The sequence below is a fragment of the Misgurnus anguillicaudatus genome, chromosome 18 (genome assembly GCF_027580225.2).
Source record: "Misgurnus anguillicaudatus chromosome 18, ASM2758022v2, whole genome shotgun sequence".
NCBI classification, from domain to species: Eukaryota; Metazoa; Chordata; class Actinopteri; order Cypriniformes; family Cobitidae; genus Misgurnus; species Misgurnus anguillicaudatus.
The window spans coordinates 6,956,794-6,981,239 of record NC_073354.2 but is presented as its reverse complement, the minus strand read 5'-3'; the positions used below and the strand labels follow the sequence as shown (position 1 = coordinate 6,981,239).

The 24,446-nt window shown below is 36.9% G+C and overlaps 1 protein-coding gene across 1 annotated transcript in view; it reads right to left on the bottom strand.

Moving 5' to 3' along the window:
* Positions 1–9,284: 9,284 nt before the first annotated feature.
* rngtt (RNA guanylyltransferase and 5'-phosphatase) overlaps positions 9,285–24,446 on the bottom strand; it is a 153,744-nt gene continuing 138,582 nt past the window's right edge. The window contains exons 14-16 of the mRNA XM_055185675.2: positions 20,083–20,149; positions 12,207–12,330; positions 9,285–9,930 (exon numbers count right to left, since the gene is read on the bottom strand). Coding sequence (XP_055041650.1) covers positions 9,779–9,930; positions 12,207–12,330; positions 20,083–20,149 — 343 coding nt within the window. The 3' untranslated portion in view covers positions 9,285–9,778. The remainder of the gene's footprint in view (positions 9,931–12,206; positions 12,331–20,082; positions 20,150–24,446) is intronic.

Sequence of the window (24,446 nt, the reverse complement as noted above, 5' to 3'; positions counted from 1 at the left end):
GTTGATGTGTTTGGTCATTTCTAACTTCATCTCTGTTGGGCTAAGCTAAGTGCTACCAAAGTGTCGCTAACTTGTGACGCAGCCGTCGAAGCCTCCATGGTAACACGGTCTCACACCCATGGCGTCAATATTTGACGACACTTGACCATGCGTCAATATGTTGACGCGGAGGGTATACCTTTCGCGTCATTTTTTGACGAACTGGGGACTTCAATACTATTAGGTACGCGAAATTAAACAGTTGTCGCCTGGCATTGGGGTTAGGGAAAGGTTTGGGTAGGGATGTCATTATGTAAATCTAACCCTAAACCGACGCGAAAATGGTAGAAAATGGTAAGAAAATAGGAAAGAGAATGCAACGGACTTAATAGTATTGAAGTCTCCAGTTCGTCAAAAAATGACGCGAAAGGTATACCCTCCGCGTCAACATATTGACGCATGGTCAAGTGTCGTCAAATATTGACGCCATGGGGTGAGACTGGGTTGTCCATGTCTACATGCTTGTTGTACCCAAGTTTAAATGATCCATCTCGCGCAGTGTGATAAGCTTATGATCGTATAGGAGTGCAAAAATCCTGCAATGTATTCCAGGCTTAAAAGTGCTTAATATTGCCAGAGAAGAACCTTTATTGGCCAAATGGTTCCATAAAGAACCTTTACCATCCTAAGAACCTTTCTGATTCACAAAAGGTTCTTTGTAGTGAAAAATTTGTTTAAGAGTGCAGTCACTTTGAAATAACAGTGGTGTAACACGTTACAATAACATTTGAAGAATATTTGATATCAAACAATTGCAAGTGTGGCTCTGAACCTTAAAAGAACAAAACGCCTTTTACCGCAGGACAAACTTCAGAGAAAAAGACAAGCAATCCATCAAACATTTCAGTTTCAGACGTTTCTTCTTCAAAAAGAACTCTGGTGTGGCACTTTCACATAAATGCAGTCCGGGCTTTGGTTGAAGTGTAAAATCACTCTCGAAGTACCCGTTAGATCAAAATCTCACCATCATTTCAACACACTGAGCGGGCAGCCACCTGCTCTGGCCTCTCCTCTGAGGAATGGATGTGAAAAAAATACTCAAGTTTCCCAAAGATGGAATCACAGAATTGTGGTTCAGTTATGATTACCAATGGAGGTTTTACCTGAAATCACAACGTGAAAGGTATCTTGTCTCTGGGACAGCGCTGGAGTTAGGGAGCGGCTGGTAATTTATTCACTAATCCGAGAAAGTAGCCAATCCCAAAGACAATCTGCCTTCAATCATTACATCAAGTTCAGGTTTGCCAACAAATGGTTGGATGATATGTATTTAAAGGGGTTGAGATTGAAAAAAGGGAGGTTAACAAGATATCAGAAGTTAGTAAAAACAATTGTAATCACTTTAAATACAACAATGCAATAAAACCATAAATGTCAAGAATAACTACAGCAAACCTTTGTGGGACATTATTGAAATATCCAACGTGTGACACTTTCTTACCGATACTCGAGTGCTTTATTAGGCTTTATAAAACTGTTAATTCCAATCATTGTTTCTGATTGGTCAATAGCTGTGGTTTATTTATGATAAAGCCATCTATGACTGCTGTACTCAACTCATTCTGTGTACCAAATCAATGAACAGCATCCATAACAATGCAACCCATTTTCATGAAGTGAAAGTTTAGATCTCCATGAACTGAACTAAGTCTGTCAGATAAGAGAGATATACAAAATGTGTAAAGCAGTGGGCCTCCAGGAACGGAGTTGAGAACCACTGGTCTACAGGACAATAGGCCAACAGCTTCATCAGAAGGCAACAACTGTTGGCTCAGTTATTAAAAAATGGAAGAAGTTGAAGATGACTGTCAATCTCCCTCGGTCTGGGGCACCATGCAAGATCTCACCTCGTGGGGCATCAATGATCCTGAGGAAGGTGAGGGATCAGCCCAGAACTACACAGCAGGACCTGGTCAATGACCTGAAGAGAGCTGGAACCAGTTTCAAAGGTTACGGTTAGTAACACACAACATCATCATGGATTAAAATCCTGCAGCCCACGCATGGTTCAACTGCTCAAGCCAGCACATGTCCAGGCCCATCTGAAGTTTGCCAAAGACCATCTGGACGATCCGGAGGAGGAATGAGAGAATGTCATGTGGTCAGATGAGACAAAATTAGAGCTTTTTGGAGTAAACTCGACTCGCCGTGTTTGGAGGAAGAAGAAGGATGAGTAATCCCAAGAACACGATCCCAAATGTGAAGCATGGGGGTGGAAACATCATGCTTTGGGGGTGCTTTTCTGCAAACGGGACAGGACGACTGCATCGTATTGAGGGGAGGCTGGATGGGGCCATGTATTCTTCCCTCAGTAAGAGAAGTGAATTTACACCCAATGCAATTTTGGTTTGAAAAAATTATTCTACAGAAACTTCTAATTGTTTTTTTGTCGAACAAATTAGAAGTCAACTTGACAAAGGTGGTGTTTTTGGAGCTGAGTTTCTTGCAAAGGCTTTTGACACAGTGAATCATAATTGTTTAATTTCCAAACTTCAGAAATTTTATTTATCTGCTAATGCCTTGATGTGGGTGAAATCATATCTCACTAATAGGAAACAATGTACAAGAGTGGTTGATAAGTGCTCTTCTTTTGCTAGATTTCCTACAGGAGTTCCACAAGGGTCAATTTTAGGACCGGTTTTATTTAGTATTTATATTAATGATCTCCCTCAAGTATGTCCATGTGTTAACTTTATAATGTATGCAGATGATACTGTGCTTTTTACTGATGCAAGAACTAGCTGCAAGGAAACTGTCATCTGCAATGGCTAAAGTCTCAGATTGGTTAAATGAGTCTTATTTGTCTTTTAATGTAAGCAAAACAGTGTGCATGTATTTTACTGTACAAACACAGAACTCTGTGAATCCAGATATTATATTTAATGGTGAAGCAATCAAATCTGTGACACATGTTAAATTTTTAGGAATAATAATAGACCAGCATTTGTCTTTTAAAACCCAAGTAAGAAAGTTTATAAATGACGTTAAATTTAATTTGAATAATTTTAAAAACATCAGGCACCAGCTTTCTCAATCAGCCGCACTACTTTTTGAAGCCTTGATAGCTTTTCAGCTGAAGTACTGGCTACTATCAGAACAAATCTGCAACCATCAATGACTATATTGTAAAATATATGTTTTATATACTGAAGTTTCGTTTTAGATTCCACGACATATTGTGATGTTTCATGTGGTGTATTTGTAATGTTGTATGTTATTTTATTTGTTTACCTGCCCAGGGACAGCAGATGTAAATTAGCTGTTGGCTAACTCTGGTGCAATTACTTTTAATTGTTTATTGTCCCTGTAAAAATAAACAATAAAATGAAATGAAAGGTCCTGGAATGGTCTAGCCAGTCTCCAGACCTGAACCCAATAGAAAATCTTTGGAGGGAGCAGAAAGTCCGTATTGCCCAGCAACAGCCTCGAAACCTTAAGGATCTGGAGAGGGTCTGTATGGAGGAGTGGGCCAAAATCCCTGTTGCAGTGTGTGCAAGCCTTATCAAGAACTACAGGAAACGTGTTATCTCTGTAATTGCAAACAAAGGTTTCTTTACCAAATATTAAGTTCTGCTTTTCTGATGTATCAAATACTTATGTCATTCAATAAAATACAAATTAATTACTTAAAGGGACAATAAGTAGGATTTACCCCCATCTAGTGGTGAAATTGTATTTTGCATTCAAACGAATAGTGCTCTCTAGCGCCTCGCTTTTCCAAATGCATGTTGCAACTACCATAGCCGTTATGTAATCACTGATCTCCTTGTCCGTTTCAGCTAGTTCACGTGTTCTGAATGAAAACGTGTTGTGGAAATGCGTAGGAAAGCTAGTGCTTTTTATCCCTCTCTGCTATTATAGTTTATCAGTATGGCGGAACGACATGAAAGCCTTCTTGGACTTATCCAGTAAAGAGAAGAAATTCAGAACTTACAAAGAAAAGTCAGATCACTGGCAGATGTCATTTGACACCAAAGAGGACATATTTATGAATAAAGACATTGATTTTGATTAATAAAACACTTAAAACCCTACTTACTGTCCCTTTAAAAATCATACAATGTGATTTTCTGGATTTTTGTTTTACATTCAGTAACTCACACTTGAAGTGTACCCGTGATAAAAATGACAGACTTGTACATGCTTTGTACGTGGGATAACCTGCAAAATCAGCAGTGTATCAAATACTTGTTCTACCTTCAGAAGACATGGCAGTTTCGAGATACCCATTCGGACAGCCTTTACTGGCAAAATAATATAATTCTGTTTAAAATATAAACAGATCATTTTGCGTTATCTAATCCCATATTTGAAAACGACAATATAAATTTCTACCTAGAAATGCGAATGTGTAAAAAGTAAAAATATAAACTTATTTACATTAAATTTGTGCTCCAGATGCTTTCTTGGCCGCCATTTTTTTCAACCTCGACCAGGCTCGACCGAAGAGTGTCTGATACCAGGCACTGTTGCGCTTTTCAACCACATGGGGGAGCTGTAAGTAATTTTTACATGGAAACTACATAGTGTTGCTTTAAATATATAAAGAAACAATACATCAAATGAAAGAACAGACCCTCTGCTTTAAAAAAACAACAACCATTTTATCCTACCTTCATTAGTTCTCTTTTTATCACCTCTCAAAAACACCCAATTTTAAGCAAAAAGCTGAGATAAGAACTTTTGATAGAGACGCAAAAAGTAGGTCCTAGTGACGCAATGCTAAGAAAATTCTTAGAAATGTGAGCGTTTACTCTAAAATTAAAGAAAAATCCTAGTAAAGAAAAAAGTAATTCAGAAAGCATCTTAACCCTTAAAAGAGGTCTTAAGGTCAAAATTGTTAGGAGCTCGGACGAGGGCTTTTAAGAGGCTTAAGAGTTTTTTAGCAAACGGAAAAATGGACAAAACACGAAGAGGGAAACAAAAAATGTTGCACACAATGCATGACAGTAAGTTAATAACATGCAACACATTAGATTGTGCAGGAATCATGTTTGTGACCAATCTTATTAGAGACAAAATAATATAATATTGCGCCAAAAATAAAAGTAATCACTACATAAACTACAGTAACAGATTCGGTAACTAGAAAAAATGTAATATATATATATATATATATATATATATATATATATATATATATATATATATATATATATATATACACACACACACACATATTTACACATATATATACACACACACACACACACACACACACACACACACACACACACACACACACACACACACACACACACACATATATATATATATATATATATATATATATAATAGGTAAAAGTATACATGTAATTTCAAATTGATGGCTAATAATAATAGATCCTATACATACAAGAACTCTTTTTCTTCCTTCTTGGACAACCAACCAATCACAGTCTTCAAAAGATTGTGTCACACGTAGCAACAGGGTCAACCCCACCTCCTCACTAAGATAAAAGTTTTTGTCTTTTCCTTACTCAGAGTTGCTCTCAGATCAGTTCCGAATAGCTCTTAAGCTAAGACTCCTACTTAAAATTTTTTAAGCTAAATTAAGAGTTTTCTGAGAGGACTCTTAGAATCTTTATGAATACGGGCCCAGATGCAGAGCGATCTTTAAAATATACACGTGCTGTGTCCAAAACCGCCTACTTCCATACTATATAGTACGCGAAAAGCAGTAGGGAGAGGAGTTTTCCAACGAAAAAGACGACGCGTAGGCTGAATTCGCGCTGGAATGACATGACGTGATGACGACGTATGTCACGTGATGCAGGAACATGGCGGATGTGGTACATCCGAATCTCATTCATACTACCGGGATTCATACTATACAGTACCTACTGTGCAGTATGCAGTTTCGAAAGCAGCCATGAAGTTCTTTCTCTTTCACGTGAGGCGCTACTTCCAGGTTGTATAAGTAGCGGAATCCACCTAGTGGATAATAGCGGTATTGCGGAAAGCCGGAAATTCGCGTTTTCTCTTAAATGACGAGTTATCTCAGTCAATGGCGGGGAAAGAGTTAACAAGCTCATAGTCATGTATATTTACTCTATCTTGTTCTGTTGCGTTACTTTCATCCCAGCTTACAGCGTCGAAAGTAACGATGCGCTACTTATGTTTGAAGTAAAATTTGACTGAAGTCAGTTTACATTTGTTCTAATTCCACCTTGCAATGAAAGACCACACTTGTTAGTTATTGACCATAGCAAAAATATATCTTTGTCTAAAACATTATCTTTAAAAATTTAAATTTTCTGAAAAATTGTGCTTTCGCCACTGCTCTCCCCTACTTGGTGTTTTTTCCATCAATCAAATTTGGTTGGGTGGTTAATAACATTTTTGGTGTGACAAACTCAGAACACATTTAATATCTGACTTTACAGGGACTGTAATATTTGTATTGTGTGGTAACTTTTATCAAAGCAATGAAGTAAAGCAATAAATCATCTGCCACTGTATTGAATTCCTCCAATCAAAAATTCATTAAATGACATCCTTGGTTCTGGAGACAAAAGTCATGATGACAGATTGGACATTTACCCGCAAACCGTTTGCTTTAAGCAAAGTCTACAAGACCTGCGTGTAGGAATGTCATTTCAGATTGAGTTATTACATTTTAATGAAACCTACAAAAATAGTTTTTACTTCCTTCAAACTCAGTAGCGTAGCTAAACCGTGCACAGCAGTTCAACAAACAGTAGGTGAAGTGTTTATGAAAGTTAATAGAGTCGTTCTGATGTCACGTCGACTTTAAAAATGAACGTCCGTCCTCTTCATTATTCTCTATCAGCAGAATGCAGCTTGCAGTCTCTCCTATTCTCACCCCCATGCGTTTCCATCATCTCAATGAGCGTTTGGAGGCATCATAAACCTGTCAGAAGTGGAAAATTGGCTGCAATCAAAATCTAATCACTGTCAACATGCAGATTAGCTCAAGATGAGTTTACAGCATCACATACTTCTCTGAGAACAGAAAAGAGAAAGGCCACGAATGTCAGGTGTGACTCACTCCTCTAGGGACGTGAGATGATGTCTTCTCAGATGTGTCGATCTGCTTCTCGCAAACATTAGATGAGATGCAAGAAAGTAATAAAGAATTTGTGAGAGAATCACACTTTCTCTCTGTTCTGCACGATGGTGTTGACTTCAACTGCGACGATTCAATTATGAGTGACAAATACTGAAACGTCCTTACCACCTCATTAATGACAAAAACACAACTTTGACACATCCAGTGTTCAATTCAGCTTAAATAACCACAACATCCACTATATACAGATTTAGGAAAGTTCATGAAAACGGATCAAGTGTCAGATGTTTCCAACATACACATTTAGTTTGTTTGTCCATGTGACCCACAGATGCTTTACTAAATTAGCGCCTCTACCGGCAGCAGGTGAAACTTATATATTAGGGTATAATTTTGCAATGATGACGTGACATGATTTTCAATCTTCATTAATTTACTATTTAATATATAGCAAATCAGTTTTTTTAAGTACAAGTGTATCGAGGTCAAACGGTTGATTTATATAAGGGGGGAAAACACAAAATTGACCACGACTAATCATTTGCAGAACAAAAGATTTTGTTTACATACATACATACATATATATATATATATATATATATACATATACATAATTATTATACACCGTAAACACAAACATTATATATATATATATATATATATATATATAAAATGTAAACAAAATCTTTTGTTCTGCAAACGATTAGTCGTGATTAATCGTGGTCAATTTTGTGTTTTTCCCCTTATATAAATAAATAAATATATATATATATATATATATATATATATATATATATATATATATATATATATATATATATATAAATACAGACACACATTCAAGTATAATTTTAAGAAAAAAATATAATAATTAATATTTATATATAATATAAATTATATAGAAATATAAAAATGTATATACACATGTTAATATTTCTTAAATATTTACATGCATGTGTGTCTATTTGTCTATACATAATTATTATACACGGTACACACACATATATATGTAATGTACACAAAATCTTTTATTCTGCAAACCATTAGTCACGGTTAACCATTATGCAGCCCTACTACGTGTTGTCTCAAATCCGATTTGTACACTGGTTCAAAACCTGCTGCCAGAATAAATGATAGGAAGCAATGATACGACACCTTCGAGTGTGAAACAGCATTGGCTCTGATTGCATCATTATGGTAGGTTGTAAAGTGAAATACTATTGGTTCAACTGTTTGCATCATGCTTTAATGTTCCAGTTTATGTTTGAATGAGATCTGACTGTGGGTTGCATTTACGAATGTTTTCATATAAAGTGATCTTATGGCTTCAGTTCGGAAGGTTTGCAATGCGAGTTGTTTGTATTACTTTTATAGAGTTGTTTATTGCTCAATTTATGCAATAAATACCTATGAGTGTACTTTTACTGGCGTGTTTTTTTTTATTTGGTTGAGAAGTAGTTTTGTTTATGGTGGGGTGGGTTTAGATGCTCTAAAACAGGGGCTTCCAACTTTTTTGTGAGCAAGGGCTACCACAATGGATAAAATAATCTGCAGGGCTACTATTTTAATATAGTCTACTCAAAACATTTCATGTAAGGAATAATTGATGATGGGCTGCTGAATTATTCGAAAATCCAAAGTGGTTACATCATGGGTGTGCATTATATTTGAATAATGAAACAACCCGTCCTCAATTATTTCTTGATTATTTAAATGATCATTGGTTAAAATGTGCTTTTGTGGGCAACTCAAAGACTTTGTGCAGGCAACCTAGTCCCCGCGGGCATCATGTTGGAAACCACTGCTCTAAAATATTTGTAAAACCATAAATGTTTATGAAACCATTTCAAATTTTACAAATGCAAAAAAATTAAATGCATAAAAAAATCCAACATACGGCAAACAACCCTGAAACAACAGGTTGTAAAAATGTAAACAATTATCCCTAAAACGTAACTGTACGCTGCAATAAGTTGCTTGCACAAACAACATATGGTGTTGGTATTTTTGGAGGGCAGACTCATGTCCGTTTTATTCCACTTTATTTATCATGACTCAACTTGTATACTTAAATGTTCTGACTTCTTTGTATGAATTCAATATTTGGCTTGATGGCTACATCGGGTGGAAATATATATATATATATATACGATTTCTTCCTTCAAAGCATAAACACACCTGCTGTTTTTCAAGAAACAAACCTAAACAAAACTGCTGGGGCAACATTTTATCAAACATTCAAATAAAATAAAATACAAAAGTAGTCACAGGACATCAGTTTATGTGTTATCTGTAAACTCAGTGGATTCCAGTTTTCAGCTGTGATCAATGCTGGAGATGCAGAAGTTTCACATCTAAAGAAAAGTTATGGGAAACTGTTGAGTTTTGTCGGGTCTTATTCTACACAGTCGCTTCAGTATGAACATAAAAACAAATAGCGGCAAGATAATACAGAATGTAAAAAAAGAAAACAAATACGTTCAAATCCTTTTTTATTTTTATTTTCCTTAAATAAGAACGCATCCCAACATTCAATGTTGAAACTCCAAACAATGTTTTTTAAATAGTTTCACTTATTGACATCATCGAGGACCGTAGCCAAAGTGAGGCTGAAAAGCAAAACATCTCTCGCGGCGTCCACCACCAGAGCTGCCGAATATATCTGCAATAAAAAAATACCGAGCACTTCTCTTCTGCCGTGTGTGTCTATGGTACGGTCTGATTCGGTCTCTTTGCTGCCGGCGGAGGCATGAGCTCAGAGTCGGCAGGGTGCTTGCGCGACTGCGCCTGGGCGATGCGGTCCAGAAATTCAAAGAGGATTTCCTTTGTGACGGGATGTTGGATGCTGTTGCACACGGCTGTCGGGAGAAAAGAAGATAATGTGAGAACAACACGTAACCGGAAAGAAAGCTCACGAATAACCTTGAAAAAACTGCCACGGGGGAAGCAACAGCAGACATTAGCATAAACTCTCCTTCACGCTTTCGGATAAACCGCTGTCATCACCGAGACTCTCAGTGAATTATTAAAAAACTGCTTTATTGTAAAAACATTTATTTTTGGGTATGTGAATAATAACATTTTGAGTTTAATAGCAAACAATTGAAGGTAACACAAGTTTGCACCTGCTGGGTACACTCTTGGTTTTCAAATAATAGTCTAGCCAAATATCAAAATTAGCCAATGTTTTACTCACCCTCAAGGAATCTGAAATATCTACGTCCATTATCTTTAAGACGAACACATTTGGAGTTATTTTAGTAAATGTCCTTGCTTCTCCAAGCTAATAATGGGATCAAGGAACAAATTGACTTTGAAGCCTAAAAAATTGCATCCATCCTTCACAGAAGTAATCCACACGGCTCCAGTGGGTTATTAAAGGTCTTTTGTGGTTAATCGACACAATGTTTTAAGAAAATATCCATATTTTAAACTTTATAAACTATAATAACTAGCTTCCAGTAACAACGCCATCTTGGACTCACAAGAGTCACTGCGCAACGTACCCATGGCAACCAACGCTCACTACGCTAACTCTTGCGTGAATCACGTAAATCCAAGATGGCGTCATTGCCGGGAGCTACCATATTTTCCAGACTATAAGTCACATCAGTCAAAAAATGCATTTTGAAGAGGAAAACCATGTTTAAAGCACTATACGGACGGGATTAGTTTTCCAAATGACGTTTGAGTTTCAACGTGTCCCCCACGACGTCTGTGATTTTATGTAACGACTCGGACGGGATTAAAATTTTGAGGCTATTCCAGAGATGGGAGTGTCTGTTGCATGCATTTGGCCGTTGGAGATGATCACGTGCTCTGTATATGTGTGTTTGTAAGGTTTGATTTTTTGCTTTAAATGTAAAATTATTACAGAACATGTCATTTATTAATTAAACTTTAACAAATTAAAATAACAAATCCTACTAAAGTAGCCTACATATTTTAAATAACTGGCTACTTATAATAAACCCAACGGATTGAAGAAATAATGATTAATAACAATTTATTATCTTTATTAGTTAACATTACCATGCCGAATTTATACAAAATAAGGTTGAGCTTACCTTATACTGATATTACAGTTGCCAGTCTTAACAGTGTTTAATATTCAGCTCATCTTGATTTAATTATTTTATTTCGCAGAATGGAAAAAAATCCATATCTGAAAAAATGGGAATCAGGAAGTACAATATACGCGCATTAGTAAGACCTTACAGCACTTGACTATACGTTGTGTTTGTTTAGAAATGATTTTATGAAATCCAAGCCCAAGAACAGACATTTATTCTGGAAAGGCAAGTTATTCAACTAAACAATAGCACAGAACAGCAGGCTGAATGAGTGTCCGTATATGTTAACGTAATATTACCATTTATTTACTGAACACAATAGCATATCGAACATACCTGAGAGGCTGAAACGGTTAAATTAACATGACAAGCCAAATCAAGTTCAAAAAGGTCCCGAAGTCATTCCACATCACTGAATCCATTGAATTACATAGACGATAGACGGTAATGGTTTCTCTTGGTTCATATGAAATCATTTTGACATACAAGTCGCACCTGACTAGAAGTTCCAGGACCCGCCAAACTATGAAAAAAGTGTGACTTATACAGTTATAAAGTTAAAAATATTGATCTTTTTCTTACAATATTGCATCAATTACCCACAGAAGACCTTTATTAACCCCTTGGAGTCGTGTTAATTACTTCTGTGAAAGATGGCTGCACTTTTTTGGTTGTATAAAATAATGCCAAATGGGTTTGTCTGAAGGATGATGGACGTGTATCTCGGATTACTCGAGGATTAGGTAATTTTGATATTTGGTTGGAGTATCCCTTTCACAAGATGCCACATAAAAATAATTTCTTTCATATCTTTTATAATCTTAAGAACCCATTTTACTAGAAATAACCGTTTTGAAATGTTTACATGTTAAAGCCACAAAATGTAAGATTTTTGTAATAAATTATCCAAAATACCAATTACACAATGTGGTCGTGCAAATTAATAAGAATTAGCCACCTAGTAAAATACATACGAATTGCCTGATAGCACTGGAACTGCCAAAAATGGTTCTTCTACGGCACCTTGATATTTAAGAGTCTGTGTTGATGGAGATTCTTACCCATGGCTGTATCGTATGAGTTGGGGAAGCTTTTGTCAACTCTCTGTCTCATGAACATCCAGCTGTTATTAACAAACGTGCACTCGATGATTTTATTGTCATACTGTTTCAGGTCCTTTGTCGCCTGAAACGAAGCAAAAACAATTTTAAACAAAATTATAGTCAGGGAACAGTTGTGTAAGCATCTATTACCATTTTGCATTACTATCATTTCTCAGTCGATAATCAAATGGATGATAATAACAGAATTGTTAGCCCATCCATGTATCTAAAATCTACAGCCAACAGATAATAATGATTTCACTGTTAATGTTGAAAATGTTAATTTTATGTAAATATCATGCAAATGTGTTCATTTACTTTCAGCACATTCGTGTACTTTTCATTAATCATCATCATTGTTATTATGACCAACCATCAGCTTCTCAGGATATAAACATCAATACTGGCCATTAAAAACCTTTTTTGGTCAACCGCTGCAGGAAGTAATGAGGAAACGGAGGAACAAAGGTCAGGACACAACGGAATGAGACGCTCCTCTATTCATACGACTACTAAATGTGTCTGGTGCTCACGTGCTTATCCACTGGGTCTCGACTCAGACGAATTGTCATCATTTTTAGGGCATTTCGAGGGTTGTAAAGTAGCTGGCAATGTGTATGGAGTCTCCATTTACAAACTTTGTGTAGTTCCAATTTCAGCAACAACACTAAACCCGAGGGTGCTTGGCCCAAGAAAGCGAGCGAGAGAGAGAAATGTGAAATATAAAGAGACTACATTCTCGCAAATCCATGGCAGGTTGTTGTGTGGGGGAGGAAGTGAGCTGGCAGTAAAGCCGCCTCCTTCTGGGCCTGTTGGCATTATGGGATGAGTAAATACCCCCATCATCCAACATTGAAGGGCATCTGTGAGCACAGCGCACACGCACACAACAGGACAATATCTCAGGGATTCATTGACCTTTTGAGAGTATGATACCTTGAAAAAAATACCATCTGGAACCACATAAGAGTGTCTGTAGGAGAAGTGTAACAGTTTTACATTTCTGTAATACTTTATTTCGATAGTCCAGTTTAGACATATAACTTATTATAAGTAACTTTGCAACTACTTATCAACTAGCAATCTTTACAGTATTAGTAGACTATCTGCTTAATATCCATTAACACTTTATTGTGATTATCCCTCATCTTCGCAGGTGCATGTCAACTTATTCCAATAACCCTAATAGTGCGTTCACACCAGACGGGGAATGTTAAGTCAAAGCAAAGATGGGAATAGGCATCCTGCGCCACGGTAAGCGTGAATGACGCGCAACGCGTGGATGGTGCATTCCGTGCGAATTGAGCGTTGACATATATAAAAAAACAAAAACAAATTAAAACATCTGAACTTTGGCGGATTTTCGTGTCGCCAATCGGGCTTGCTCTAACAGTGACTTGATTACAGGAAGCGAGCGGAGGCAGAAAAACAAAACAACATTGGAGGACAATTATCATCGCTATACGAGACATCTTCGTACTTCTATAGGAATTAAAAGGATCTTGTTTGGAAGAAAGTGAGTGAGAAGGTCGAACAATCTGGTAAGTTTGCAGGGTTCCCACACCTAAGTTAACTTATGGTGCTTTTCCATTGCATAGTACCCCACGGTTTAGTTTAGTTTGGGTCAGGTCAGCTCACCTCACTTTGGTGAGCTGACCTTCATGTGGTTAGCATTTCCATCTAGTTTAGTAACACTTCGGAGTGGGAGGGATTATATTTGTGCTGCCTACTGCTGTGACATCATACAAGTAAGAGCGTCGTTGTACATTTCCCATACATTTATTTATTTATTTCTCACATGACATCGGTTCAAACACACGTGGCGTCAGTCGATGGGGCTCCGCTGAGCCTAATTTAAGTTGCATATACACATATAATGCTGACGTGCTCGTCACGAATGTTCCGCCACAAACTGCAAGTCTGGAAAAAACTGTTATGGTGTCTCTGATTGTCAACCTGTGGATGTTTTTCATCGCTAAAAGGGAGTTTGGGACAACATGTTTGCTCGAGACAGCGCAAGCTAGCACTGAGGTAAAGCTAATCTTTTACATTATAGCGATGACGCTGGTAGTGACGGTTCTCTCAGACCAATCAGTGATCTACAGTGTTTTCGCATCACGTTTGGTATCAGTTCGAGTCGCTTGGAACCTTTGGGGACACCTCCAGGGGTAAGTGCGTCTGAATGTGTATATCAAATTCAACCAATGGTGAGGCTTAACAACAAAGACAGGGTGACGCAAGAGCCAGAAAGTATATCGCTATCTGAAATATTGCCAAAGACGGCGTTACAGGGACGCAGGAAGTATGGCAAAGGAGACGCAGCGTCTCGTTCCCTTCTCAGGGAACAACAGTTACATACGTAACCCGAGACGTTTTCATGTGTCAAACAAAACTATGCAAAAAAGCATTTTTATATAAATCAACATTCGCATACAGAAGATATCAGCATTTAATGCGAACAGTTTAGCATGTGTGCTTAAAAAGTCTAGAATTTTTATGATATTATCCTACACTACACAGGGAATAATATGGATTTTTTTCCAGAAAACTTCTTACATAAAATAGATTCAAGCACTTTCAATGATCTGTATCTATGCATGTATATTTTCAAAAACTTCCCAGGGCCTTGAATTGAAGGTTAGTTGATATGTAGTTGCAAAGTTGTTTATAGTTAGTAGAATGTCTAGAGTGGACTATCAAAATAAAGTGTAAGCTAAATGTCTGTTTTATTTTATTTATAGAGCACATAATGCAAGCAAAAAAGGAGAAAAACATCACACAACACATCTCACAAGGTGTTAAAAACAATGGAAAAAATTATAATACAAGATTTAAAAAGAGAGCTGGCAGGCTGTTTCACAGTATAGGTCCAGCAACCGCAAAACATAGATAGCTAGGTGCTTGGTGATTCAAAGATTATTAAACAAAACAAAAGGTAAAATACGGTAGCATACATGAAGCCAGTGCAGTAATCTTAGTAAGACATGGCCAAATGTGTACAGCAGCATTTTGTACTAAATGAAGATAAGCAACAGATTTCTTAGAAATGCCACAGTAGAGAGTTGCAGTAGTCCAAGGAAGAGGCAATAAAAGCATGGATAGCAATCACTAGCATATTCTCAGAGGGGAAATGTTTACTTTAACCTTGGAGAGAAGGCGTAACTGAGAGAAACAAGATCCTACCACCAAAGATCAATATCACCACCACTGTAGTTATCATAGGGGGCAAAAACGAGGATTTCAGTTTTATTTTCATTAAAAAAAGTACATTTCAAATAGCTGAAGTTTTTACTTTATCCAGAGAAAAAAAGACTTCAGGGCAGTATTCATTATTTTTTACTGTCTTTATGGTAGATGTATGCAGAGCAGTGGAACGAAAAAACCCATGTTTACAGAAATTGGAACCCAAAGGGAACATAAACTGCAAAACAAGAAAAGGTGCGAGAGTGGAGCCCTGCGGCACTCCATAGGAAAGCTGCACTATAAAGTAAAGGAAATGACCCAGACGGACAAAGAAACATCCATTTGTCAAATTCGTTCACTTAAGGCCATTCCACTACATATTCACACAGCATTTTTTTCAGGACAACAGAACATTGTGATCAACTGTAGCAAAGGTGGAATCTAAAAGACTTAAGACTGTTGAGTCATCAAAATCCTAATCACTAGGAGAATATCAATAAAACCCATGGCAGTGGCTCTGTACTACCCATAGACCTAAAGATTTAAAAATTTGATTATCACCAAGAAACAAAAGAATATTTTATCAGCATTTTCGAGATGAAAGTGGCTAAAACTGGAGGCATCATGTTTCTGCCTTTAGCCAATTTTAGGTTGTCAGAGACTTGACTTTTGACTTGAGACACAGCATACCACACAGATCCTACACGGGACTATACATTAGGCTTTAAACAACTGAGGGAGATAACTAAATAATTATTTCCAAAAATGTGGGAGAAATTCTGAAGTGCCTGTAGTCAGAAACTGAAATTCTGAGAGCCATGTCCTGTATAGTTTAGGAGTCTGGTCGAAGCTGCTTTGCAGATGCCTTCAATACGAACATGGCAGACATCCACAAGCATTGTTTGGCTTTTATCTGGCACAAACACGATGCTCCTGTTAGTTTCAGACCTGACCGCTATGAAACCTCAGTCACTCCGCTAAAGTGCTGGCAGCCATTTACAACACCACACGGCGCCTAACATAGCCAATCCATCCGTTACGACTAAAGACTGCCAAACACCTTCATAGTTTGCCATGATAATATGATAGTTGGCAATAAAAAATGTAAATCAATTCAATTTAATGAGATAAACAATCAGGGACAGAGACACCATTATAGCTGGCACATAACATACATTAAAATATCCCATATTTTGTGAAATATAGTATTAAACCCTCATTATCTTGCTTTGGCAAACAGCACAGCTTATATTCATATGTCAAGCTGACAACCTTTAGCACTTATAACACTTTCAAATTATAATCACAGACCACAATATTGTAAATATTCTCTTAACTTTTTTGTAGGATGGCACTTGACTTGTTTTTGTCTATTGGTTACATTTCTAATGACCTATGACTATCACATGGGTACAAGATACGGTATAATGTGATCTCTAAAGCATCTAGAGGAGACAGCATACGGTATCATGAGAATGACTTTCACTTAGACATTAAAGCATTCAACAATTAAGTTAATTGGCATTTCATCAATAATATTGATGTGAAGTACTTAAACTGGTTATGTTATGAAAATTGTATCTTATGATAGAGTGCAGTTAACCTAGGGCTGCATGATATACCCGGAGTGGGGGGAATCACTGTTATTGTGAAAACAGTATGTGCTATATCCATATCGCTGAGAGTTGCGAAAAACTTATATTTATTTTATGTGTCTATCATTTGTGTGTTGCATGCTTAGAGTGTCCAAATTAGACCAATGAGAAGGGGCCTTACTAAATACCTGCCAAGTAAGTCTTATACTATTGGCCGCGGGCGCAAAGGTGAACCTAGCGGCTCAAAACAGAGAGCGAAAAATAAATACGGCAGGAGTAGAGATGAGTGAGGAAAACAACAGCGACGAACTTGTGACTAAAAACAACGGTACATTTGAGACAGCTTTTTGCCTGAATAAAATTTAATTGCATCAGAGGAATAAGTATTACCTGTTTGTTTCAGTATGATAATTACATTAGCTAATATAAAAATAGCATTTCTCTAGGGAAATGATACATCATAAGAAATATCGTTATCGCAACACTCAACAGTCCGTTCAGCAAAAACACATTCATAAAAAATTACCAGAGACTTGATGCCACTATTATTGTACCCGACCCGTGTCCGAGGCACATGTGAAACTTTTAGACCCAAAGCCGATCGAGTCTCGGGTCGGACCTTGGGTTTTCGGATCTAAGTGGACCCGTGAAGACCTCGAACCTTTATGCTACGTACACACCAAACGCGGGGCATCGCGTTACTCACTCTAGATTACTCGCGGGATTTAACTTCGTGTCATGCAAATTTTTCACGCGCTACTTACTATTCGAATTGAAAATATTAAACTCGAATAGCGCATGTTTTCGCGGCAAACGCGCCGCCCATAACGCGTCATTCGCATCGCGACAATGCGTCTGATCGCGTCTTTGCATTGACTTTTATGTAACCTACTTGCACAAATCATTGAACTCGCATCTGGTGTGAACCCACAGTTAAAGGGATCGTTCACCCAAAAATGAAAATTCTGTCATCATTTACTCACCCTCATGTTGTTATGAACCCGCATAAAATTCTTTGTTCTGATGAACACAAAGAAAAATATTTTGAGAAATGTTTGTAAATAAACCGTTCATGGTCCCTATTCACTTCCATAGTAGGAAAAAATAATACTATGGAAGTAAATGGGGTCCAAGAATGGCTTGGTTACAAACATTTCTCAAAATATATTCCTTCTTGTTCTTCAGAACAAAGACATTTGGAAAGCATCTTTTGCAGCGATTTTTGTGTGAGCATATCAGTGAACAGCCCTGACCACTCGGTGAGTTTCACTTCTTTGTAAATGAAAGTTTAATGCATTTTAGGAAGGGGATTGTTCCAGTGCACCTATACACCCATTATAGAGGTGGGAGGTGAAACAATAAACACCCAAAAATTCTTGGGGCAGCATCATATGTCCAAATTTCAGTCAAAACCCTTCTATTTCATCATAAACAATCTGAAAACAGGGCTTTAAGTGTAAAATGCCGAACTTGTCCTTTAAAAGGGCCAAAAATATGTAATTCTTATAAATTCTGTTTGATAGTGACATAATGAGACATGACCAAAGTGTATAGTTTATGCATTGAAATGAAGTAAAAACTAAAAAAATGAATATTTAAGTCCATCCATCCCAAAACCACTATAACTGCATCTCCAGCAGGTGTATGGGCTTATGGTTTTAATGGACCTGAACCGGCTCAGTTATGAGTCTTCGAGTCCCCATAATATTAAAACTGCTGTTTATTGCCTTTAGTATGAATACGCTAGCCTAAGGATATCTATAAACAAGTGACATATTTTGAAAATAAGCATTAAAAACATACAGTCTCTCACTTCTGCCAAAATATGAGTCAATAATTTTATGAAGTCAATCTTCACTTCAGCTTCTCATCCGATTACAGACTGTAAAGTTAACTGGCTATTTCTATGCATTATTACTTTATTTGTATATAAGCTTGCATTATTACTGTAATGTGCCAGTATTCTGACAGCATTTTTAGCTGCATTTGATGCTATAATCAAAATCATAAATTAATAAATGACATTCATAATGACATAATTCACTTTAGATGGAGGGGGAAAGAAAAGGCTGGATCAGCTGTACAATGTGACAAACTTTATATGAATACACTGTCCATCAACTGAGTTCTGTTATTATAACCGTACAAATGAAACTTTTGTCTGTCTAATTTTGTTATACATCACAGAGATCTGAAAACTACAGAAAATGGACATTATCCCTCTCGCCGGACTTAAAGCTTGGCACAGGAGCAATGGCAGTAAAAAATAGTCAATGCAGTATCAGAGTGGATGGATGTCTGTAGGATTCATAGCTTTAGACATCAGGCAGAACTGTATTTAAAAAGTGTGAAAGATTGAGAAGTTGACTAACTTCATTCTCAAAACATTCAGGATCAGAAATGAGATGCTGGAGTTTGATGTGTGCTGCTATTTTTGGATGTCAATTATTATGAGGACATGGTGCATCAACAAATGTAAATTCTGGATCCCACACTGTTGTATGCATCTTGGGATTAAAATGTAGAAAACAGCGGCACTGTTCCCAAACCTATTGAGCCAGCTGAGTACACACCAAACGCGAAGCATCGTGTTCCTCTCTCTAGATTACTAGTGGGACTTAACTTCATGTCATGTAAAATTGAATATTTACGCATTGTTGCGTAGACGCATTCGAATATTGCATGTTTTTACGGAAATCACGCTGCCTAATTCGTATCATTCACATCGCCCTGCACACGCCTATTCACATCTTTGCATTGACTTTGTATGTAATCTACATTTGCAAATCGTCGAATTCGCGTTTGGTGTGTACGCCCCTTTAGGAAGAATCTTAATGGAAATAAAACTCAATTGGACTGATCTGAACAGGCAAGATTAGAATTCAATTTTGCGGCACAGTGCATTCTGGGATTGTGCTTACATGAATAAAACATGCTTTGAAAATGGCACAGAGCTAATGTGTAAATGTATGAGACTTCATTAAAAGCAAGCTTAAGAATGACACGGCAAACTTTAGCGTGACATTATCAGAGATGTGATTCAATGTTTCTCTCACCTTCATTTGTGCAAACGGTCTGTCATAGCTGCCCACGTACAAAAGGCCCACCAGCTGAGGGATCAGTCTGGAAAAAGAGCAAAGATAAGGGTCTAAATTAAATTTCACATCCGGACGAGGCCAGCAAGGCGATATCCCACAAGACAACAGAACACAGGAAAACAATAGCAGCTTTGCTGTGGAGGACGTCCTAAAATACTGTCATATAATGATCTTGCCTTTATAATAAGTACCTCTATAAAGCTGTCACAGTCAGGCTGAGAAGCCCAAATACAAAGACCTGAAGGGCTTTATGCAAAGATATTTTGAGATGTGGAGGGTGTATGGAAGAAATTGACCTGTCAATCATGCATCTGTCATTTTTTTAATCAACACTGAAAAGGATTTTGTATTAGATGCAGGGAAATTAAACACTGATCATCTGCACTGCATCAAAGCAAGAAAACAAACATCAGATCAAATACTGAAGTTTTGAGCCATCTGACAGTGTAACCAGATGCTATCTGTTGTGGTATTACAGCATATTGAAATTAAGTCAGTTTCATTCTCTTCCTTTGCATGTACATTGTCAAAAAAAAAAAAGGTAAAAAAAAGATCCCTAACTGTAACTGGGGCAGTACTGTTTCTATAAGTACACTGTTACACCTAAAAGTTCATTTTAGAGATTTGTAAAATTACAAATGACAAAAAGTCACACATTGGTACTAAATAGTTCATATTAGTAGCACAGAGGTACATATTGGTACTAAAGAGTTCATATTAGTTAATAATAGTTCATGGTACTAAAGAGATCATACTACTATACCAAGTACATATTTGTATGACATGCAAGTACATTGAGTACATATTGGTACCTCAAATGGAAAAAATTGGTACCTTAAAGGCACATATCGGTACTAATAAGTTTATATTAGTACCTCAAAGGTACATATTGGTACCTCAAAGGCACATATTAGTACTTCAAAGGCACATATTAGTACCACAAAGGCACACATGGGTACTAAAGAGTTCATATTGGTACCTCAAAAGCACATACTGGTACATCAAAGGTACATATTGGTACTAATAAGTTCATATTAGTACCTCAAAGGTACATATTGGTACCTCAAAGGCACATATTGATACTAAAATATACTCTAAAATATTAGTACCTCAAAGGTACATATTAGTACTTCAAAGGCATATATTGGTACCTCAAAGGCACATATGGGTACTAAAGAGTTCATATTGGTACCTTCAAAGCACATACTTGTACCTCAAAGGTACATATTGGTACTAATAAGTTCATATTAGTACCTCAAAGGTACATATTGGTACCTCAAAGGCACATATTAGTATCGCAAAAGCATTTATTGGTACTAAAGAGTTCATATTAGTACCTCAAAGGTACATATTGGTACCTTAAAGGCACGTATTGGTACCTCAAAGGCACATACTTGTACCTCAAAGGCACATATTGGTATTAAAGAGTTCATATTGGTACCTCAAAGGTACATATTGGTACTAATAAGTTCATATTGGTACCTCAAAGGCACATATTGGTACCTGAAAGGCACATATTGGTATTAAAGAGTTCATATTCATATTAGTACCTCAAAGATAAATATTGGTACTAAAGAGTTCATATTAGTACCTCAAAGGCACATATTGGTACTTCAAATGCACATACTGGTACTTCAAAGGCACATATTGGTACTAAAGAGTTCATATTGGTACCTCTAAAGCACATACTTGTACCTCAAAGGTACATATTGGTACTAATAAGTTCATATTAGTACCTCAAAGGTACATATTGGTACCTGAAATGCACATACTGGTACCTCAAATGTACATATTGGTACTAAAGAGTTCATATTAATACCTCAAAGGTACATATTGGTACCTCAAAGGCACATATTGGTATTAAAGAGTTCATATTCATATTAGTACCTCAAAGGCACATATTGGTACTAAAGAGTTCATATTAGTACCTCAAAGGCACATATTGGTACTTCAAATGCACATACTGGTACTTCAAAGGCACATATTGGTACTAAAGAGTTCATATTAGTACCTCAAAAGGCACATATTGGTATTAAAGAGTTCATATTGGTACCTCAAAGGCACATATTGGTATTAAAGAGTTCATATTGGTACCTCAAAGGCACATATTGGTATTAAAGAGTTCATATTGGTACCTCAAAGGCACATGTTGGTATTAAAGAGTTCATATTGGTACCTCAAAGGCACATATTGGTACTAAAGAGTTCATATTGGTACCTCAAAGGTACATATTGGTACCTTAAAGGCACATATTGGTACTTCAAATGCACATACTTGTACCTCAAAGGCACATATTGGTACTAATAAGTTCGTATTAGTACCTCAAAGGTACATATTGGTATTAAAGAGTTCATATTAATACCTCAAAGGCACATATTGGTACCTGAAAGGCACATATTGGTACTTCAAAGGCACATACTGGTACCTCAAAGGCACATATTGGGATTAAAGAGTTCATATTGGTACCTCAAAGGCACATATTGGTACTAAAGAGATCATACTACTACATCAAGTTCATATTTGTATGATATACAAGTACATCGAGTTTATATTAGTACCTCAAAGATAAATATTGGTACGAAAGAGTTCATACTAGTACATCAAAGGTACATATTGGTATGAAATGTATGCATATATGTACCTAAATGGTAAAGGGTAATGCCCCAGTGAAAGCTTGGGATCATTGTTTTAACATTGTTTTCTAACAGGGTAAATCAAGGTTTTATTAAAGATTGCGCTGTGTGTGTGCCTGTATGCTACCCAAAAACTTTAGAAGATTTCAGCTTTAGCTTTCATACTCTATGTGGCACGCATCTTCAGACCAATGAAAACTTTAGAGAGATGGGATCATTTGTGCTGACAGAAATCCAATTCCAATCCTATATTACCGATTTCAAACCGGCATGGCTCTTTTCCCGACCCTGACTGAAGCTTACACACATTGGTATTCGTCAAATGCTCCGGTGGAGCTCAGTCTTGAGTGTAGGCGCCCCAAGACATACACAGATATGCTGCAGCGACCATAAAAGATTTAACTTTCTGAACAAATCATTTGAATGTTACCTTTAGTACACTACATATTCGTCTGAAATGAGCGTACATCAACAATAATACACTTAATGTAGTCGTATTTTGCATTACAACACATTCTGTATCTGAATATGTTTCCATGAATATATAAAAATTACAGCATAGTTTGACGAAACTCAACTTTCCACAAAGTGGGTACAAAATATTATGCTCATAATTACTTGAGTAAGAGTATAACTGTATCCAATGAAAAGATGATAGAAGTATTGAGTTTCTTCTGAAGTGATTAAAATTCAGAAGCAGCAGTAAATATAACGGTGATGGGGATGTCATTGAAGCATGAGCTGCATCGCATAATGGACTTTTATTGACCGGTGTGCTTTTAAATAAACAAATTATAATCACATCTGTTTGTCATTAGATATCAATCTGGGTGCATTTGTTTAATTTAGTCATTTGTGATTTTACCGGAACAGAGAGCAATAAGAGGAGAAATGAAGCGCTACTTATGACCGAGCCTGACATTGACTACAGGAAAGAATAACTTTACAAAACTAACTTCTGAGTATTTAAATACTAATAATGGAAAGATTAAGGCTACATTTACATTTATGCTTACAAAGAGAAACCTCGCAGTTCAGACTCCATGTTATTGTTTATACACTTTTTTGGCTTTACGAATCAGAGAAGGATACGGAGTGACCCAGTCAGGGAGTGAATGTGTGCACTTATGCTTTCGTTTACAGCCGTCTACACTGCAGCGCACCACAGAGTTACTAAAAACTCTTTGAACGGCTGTGAACTAGAGTTCTCAACAAGTCTGGCCGGCCCGAAAAACCCGACGGGACCCGCGGGTTTGGGTCAAAAATATAAGCAAATGAGTCGGGTTAATCTTTTCCGCCCAGTGAAAAAAAAAATTAATCATCGCTGCTGTTCACTGTAAAGAAAGTGCATCACAGAGAGGGGCAGGGGCAGACTTATTGGTATCACTGTGCACACCTGTTGCCTGGAGAAGAAGATTTGGAGAAAAGTAAACTTGCCGCAGGTGAATTCACCGTTGCTTGCTACTACAGGAGGAGAAGCCGTTGGCTGTGTACATGTTTGAGTTCTTTTTATTTATTATTGTGTGATTTTGATTTAAGGCATATTTAAATCAAAATTTGAAATCAAGTACAAACAAAAATAAAAACATCAACCAAATACATGTATTTATTTATATATATTTTTGTTTTTAGGTAAAATACTGTATTATTACATCACTTCTTATGCACCTGAGGAATACATGATCAGTT